The sequence below is a fragment of the Solanum verrucosum genome, unplaced genomic scaffold (assembly GCF_900185275.1).
Source record: "Solanum verrucosum unplaced genomic scaffold, falcon-dt-bn FXZP01000229.1, whole genome shotgun sequence".
Lineage (NCBI taxonomy): Eukaryota > Viridiplantae > Streptophyta > Magnoliopsida > Solanales > Solanaceae > Solanum > Solanum verrucosum.
In genome coordinates, this window is record NW_026020011.1 from 3,770,827 (window position 1) to 3,776,595 (window position 5,769).

Sequence of the window (5,769 nt, forward strand, 5' to 3'; positions counted from 1 at the left end):
TTTTCTAAATGCACCAAATTACTGAACATAACATTAATTCATTCCAAATAGTAACACAAGGAAATTAAAGTACTTGATGAACTTTTTTCACCAAGTCCACTACATTGAATTACAAGGAAAGCAAAGACTTAATAATAATAACAATGTCGTCCATCATTTTTGGAGTATCAGACACAAGTGTGACTACATTTTTGAGGGTACGATTCAAATTTAATTGCAAACTTCGCGAGCAATTCCAACGCGAGAATTAGCCGTGTCAAACATAATCCTAAGATTTTGTTGTTGCAAATTGGCTATCACATTCAACACTGAATTCACATTATTTGGTGCTGAAGCAATAGCCAAACATGCTAAGGGAGTGGCACTACTATGTATCAATGTGTTCTCCATTGGAAATTTCAAGTCCATTCCCTCAAAGTGCAATGTTATAGTTGGTATCACTGCCTCATTTTGTGATACAAAACATGTATCAAATGCACCTAATGAGCTAAATGTCCCATTCACTTGTTTCCTAAATTCATCCCTAATCACCTCGTAAGCGGGTTGGACGAATCGGGTTATGACCGTACCCGAGTCAATTACCGTGCCCGCACCGGTGTTTGGGTCAAACACAAGGTGTTCGGGTGCAATCGGGACCAGAACTCGCCCTACGCTTACACTTGTCAGGTTCACGTAGTACAAAGATGGTCGTCTCGGGTTCTTTAGTAGTGGGGTGGTTTTAATGTTTTTGGGTTGGCCCACGGGTCCGAGCTTGAGTGATCCAGAGAAATAATATGATTTAAAACTAGGCAAACAGTATGAGAATACGCCAGAATAAAGAGATCCAGATTGTGACATCAATGACATTGACCCACGGCCCAAGCCCAATAACCCTTGTGGTGGAATTGAGGTCCCGGACACGAAACTTATGCACCCGAAAGCATAATTCGGGACAACGTCATTGGCTAGTCCAAGGGTGTCACGTGACAGCGTGGCGTAGAAAGATGAATCTCCGCCATACGATTGGTTGAAGAAGCAAGCAGTACTTGACCCGACTACTGACCCAGTAGTCGGGCATGAGAGACTCCCTCGGACTTGAGTACATTCGGGTACGGAGCAGTCCACCGACCCGAAAGTAGTAGAAGTAGATGGGGCAAACAATGTATTAGAAGAGCAACCAACACAACCACTACAGGGAACAAATGCAGCATCATTACTTGTATCCAAAACCATGTACATTTGTTGACCCGGAGTACCCATCTTGACCCGAACCACATAGTTACCTACAACAATGTATAGAATAGATGATGTGAATTATATGTACAATGAAAAAGTCACATTTTATACTCCGACATCTCTGGGTCTTAATTTATGTGTCTTAACTTGATTCAATACAAAATTTGAGTAATAGAGACTTTTCAATTTTGTCACTACTAAAAGAAAGAACTTACTAACGAAATTGTTTTTGTTACTAAACAACAAAATTTGTCGTTTATCCTATTTAGCAACTGATTATCAAAAATTATGTTAGCTATGAGCAACTTAGACAGATTAGAGACGAAGTTCGTAGCTGACTTCAATTTTTTGTAGTGTATTTTGAAACTAAAGATGTGTATAATGTATGAAAATATTCTTTGAATCTTGTAATATAAAACATACAATGTTGAATGTTGGAATTACAAGTTATTATAGTAGTGAATAATACAAAAATGATTAGCTTTTGGGAAGCAAAAAATATTATCCCCCGAAACACTTTTAAATTCCTGGTCAAGCACATGTTATTTCTATAATATTACAAAAGTATTCTCAAATTGATTAGTTAAACATAAACGGCTACTTCCCAAACGTTTTTTTTTTTTTTTGAAAAACACTTCGTTAAAATAAATAGATTCTGAAAGTTTGACCAAACAAATTATAAACTATCCTTGAGATAAGGAAATAACAATTAACATGACTATTTTACAATACTATCCCTATTAACTGGTGTTTAGTATTAAGTATTAGAAAATAATTTGACAAATAAGTAATTACCGCTAAGAATAAAACATGAAAAAGAATTATTTTTTTCTTGATATGTTAAAAGTGACCAGTAAAAATGAACAGAGCGATTACATCATTATACCTATATTGAAGAGTTGTTGGCCTGAAGCAATGGGAACATTAGTGGGCTTTTTGGACACAACTAAACTTGATAAATAAGAGAGCCTTTGTGGATCTTTAGAGGCCATGTTGATAACAGTATTAATCCATGATGAAGAAGGTTTTGGTGAGTTAAAAGGTGAACATTTTCCATAAATATGAATAACAGAAAGGTCTGAATTTCCTTTTTTCGAATTAAAAGAACAAGAATCATCATAAGCTAAAGTTCTTGTAGAAATAATTAGAAAAATGAAGAAGAAGAAATAAGTAGCCATTATAAATTTTTGAAGGCAATATGACAAATAGAGTGGTGAAATTAAAGATGTTATTTATAGAAGATACAAAAAGGGTGTGAAATTATTGGTGGAAAATTTTAAATCAAAGTTAATTTTTCATGTGATATTTTTTTTATTTTGGTGGGGATGAATTTTAGGATAATTGTACAATATCTAGCTAGCTATGATCCAAAAAAGGACTAAAGAGAAGTCAATATTTTGCAGCATAAACTAAAGTGATATCATTGTCCTAACTTGTTACATGATTTTTCATATTAATATATCATTTTTTTTTTTACTTTTGATTAACCTTTTTGCATAACTAAGAAAAAAAAACAATTTTAATTTGTTAAGTAAATATTATCAGAGTAAATTAGTAATATGACCTTAAATTAAAGTAGACTTTAAATTTTGAATATCACAATTAATTATATATCTATTATAGTTAATTAGCCAACGATAGAGGTGACAAAATTAGCCCATAAAATATAATCCGTCCACCCTATTCAAGTTTGGGCTGGTCGTTAAAATTTTGTAAAAATTGACATGTTGGATTATGATCGAGTCAATAACTTGTTAAGTAATTTTTTATCGAGTCAATAATTTATTCATTTATCAACTTAATCTATTTTAATCTGTTCAAATTTAATCTAACTCGCTAATTTGACACATCTAACAAGCAATTCTATGATTCTTGAATTATTCACAAGCCTGACTGATGTTGAGTCATTCATGACGTAGCTAAGAAGTTATAGAACAATTTTTAAAAAACTTTTCTGGATAGAAAAGTTCCAATAGTTCTCAGAATTTGTGGGATATGATTAATTTTAACATATTTTAATAAATATTTGTTATGTTACGTTAGCGTTTAGCATTTTAGTAATCCATCCGATGTTGATATCTGTTTTGATACCTCGATTAATTCTGATTCACGCAGTGTAAAATTTATATATTATTCAGTTTGATTCTAGTCGGCCATACGAATTTAAAATGCATCACTTGAGATGTAAGACTTATTTCTTATATATCCAACATCTCTTCCATATTATATCAAAGTGATATAATTCGCCTAAAGTGTTACACACTCCTCCCTCTTAGGGGCTCAGCATCCTCATCAAGGTTTGCCCTACGATAGCTCAAGTTTTCACTCGTAGTAGCTCTAATATCATATGTTAATTCATTCCACTAATGATATTGTTCACTTTAAACTTAAACCCGACGACTTTATTAAAACGCGACACTAAAATCTATAGCTTGTGTTCTTATATATCCATCATCTCGATCTTCCATATTTTTTCGACATGAAATTAGCCTAAAATATTATATACCCAACATTTCTCCGATATTATATCGATATGAAATTCATCTAGAGTCCCCCCCCCCCCCCCCCCTCCCCTTAGGACTCAACGTCTTCACTAAGATTTACTCTATCATAATTCAAGGTTGCACACATAAAGTAGCTCGATCTAATACCATATGTAACCATACTCCAATCCAGCCAATTAGTAATAGTGTTCGCTTTGAACTTGGTTATACACAACTTTAAAACGCGACACTAAAATAATAATATCAAAAAGGTTGGAGCCTAGAGGGACCAATAATTATATTAAAGCATAATGAATAGAAGTCTCTCGTGAAGCTTAGTTGGAGTATAGTATATAGTTTTTCTTGTCCATATATATTCCAAAAATCTTGAAGGCATAAGATATGCGGTTTGTCACGGGTTCACTGCAGCATGATAATGTGCAAATTGTCAGCCAAAACTGCCCAATAATGCTTATGAAAGAGACCTTCATAGAGAGCAATAAAACTATATGGACCCCCTAATCAACACCAACGAGCTATTAAAATCTCTTTGTATTTCAGAACCTCATAGTAACAATGGTGAATGTGTTAAATTATTAACAAACGTAAATTAAAAATCGCTTGATACCAACACGCTAATAAAATCTCTTTGTAGTCCAGAACCTCATTGTAACAACGCTGAATGTGTTAAATTATTAATCGAAGTAAATTAAAAACTGCTCGACACCATTGAGCTACTAAAATCTCTTTGTGTTTCAGAACCTCATAGTAATAACGGTGAATGTGTTAAATTACTAGCATAAGTAAACTAAAAACCGCTATTTCATGGTGGATATGTGTGTTTAATTTCAGCGTAAACTATGTTACATGTGCAAAAGCGAACTTAAAACGTTACGTATGCATAAACATTAATTTACAGATTCTTGATAAATTAATTTTTATATATTATGAGTTTTTTTAGCACAAAATAAAAAAATTTATATTGAGATATTAATTGAATTTTATCGAATTTATACATAATTGGAATGCTAGCTCTGCCATGAAGCTACCTCTTGATTATATTGTTGGAATATAATTGCTGCATTTACGGCAGTTTAAATTTGTATTAGAGGGCCTATAGCTATAAGATGTAATTATTACATAGGTGATAAAATTATCTTATCAAAATATGATTAGTCTATTTTATTTATATTTGGATGGGCTATCAACTTGTTTATTTATTAGCTTAGTCTATTATAGTTCATTTCATAAAAAAAAAAAAAGAAAAAAAAAAGAGTTGATATGTTGTCTAAAATCTAAATTTATCCATAAGAAATTCTATTAAAATATTTATTTATTTAATATATAGTCATAATTAAAAAATATATATAAAGTACTAAAAAGTTATAAAAGAAAAATAAAATTAGTAAAAATTAAACGAATCTAGTTATAGTTTGCTTTTCACTCGTTCTAATTTATGAATTCAATTCATTTTGTTCAACTCGCTCATTTTTCGCGTCAAAATTATTGTCACTTCCTTTGCGGCATTATATTGATGGAGACTTGGTTTAGTACAAATTAAATAGAAGGGAAAGGCCAATAAGACTTGCTTTAGTACAAATTAAATAGAAGGGAAAGGCCAATAACATAAGACAAAGCTTTCAGTTTCAAACTTTAATTTTTAATATATATATATATATATATATATATGCAATGATTTGGAATTTACAAAAGAAACTAAATGTCTTCACGAGCCTGTTTTGTACACTTTCAACCTTATATTATATTCTTATATGTCCCAGTTTATGTAGTAATGTCCGGATTTTAAGAATCAATTGTTTTTCAAAATAAAAAAATAAAAAAAAATCAAGTGTGTAAAAGATAGTACAAGTCTAATTATCAATAGTTTAAAATATTAAAAGGCAAGGATTGCAGTAAAAAAAAATTGATCGATTCTCAAAAAGATAATACATAAATTAGAATGAAAAAAATAGTATTTTGAGAAAAAGAATATATTGGTCTGCTGCTTCATTCACCTAAATAAATATCGTACATGAACTGGACAAACTGCAAGTCTATTTAATTGCTTAGT

General features: G+C 31.4%; 1 protein-coding gene across 1 annotated transcript; it reads right to left on the reverse strand.

Annotated features, from left to right (window-relative positions):
* On the reverse strand, positions 1–2,412 carry LOC125820130 (aspartyl protease AED3-like). The gene is made up of 2 exons (XM_049499552.1): positions 2,102–2,412; positions 1–1,262 (listed from the first exon to the last, which is right to left on the reverse strand). Exons 1-2 carry the CDS (start codon positions 2,391–2,393, stop codon positions 211–213), a joined length of 1,344 nt encoding a protein of 447 aa, XP_049355509.1. The 5' UTR covers positions 2,394–2,412; the 3' UTR covers positions 1–210.
* Between the last annotated feature and the right edge of the window lie 3,357 nt (positions 2,413–5,769).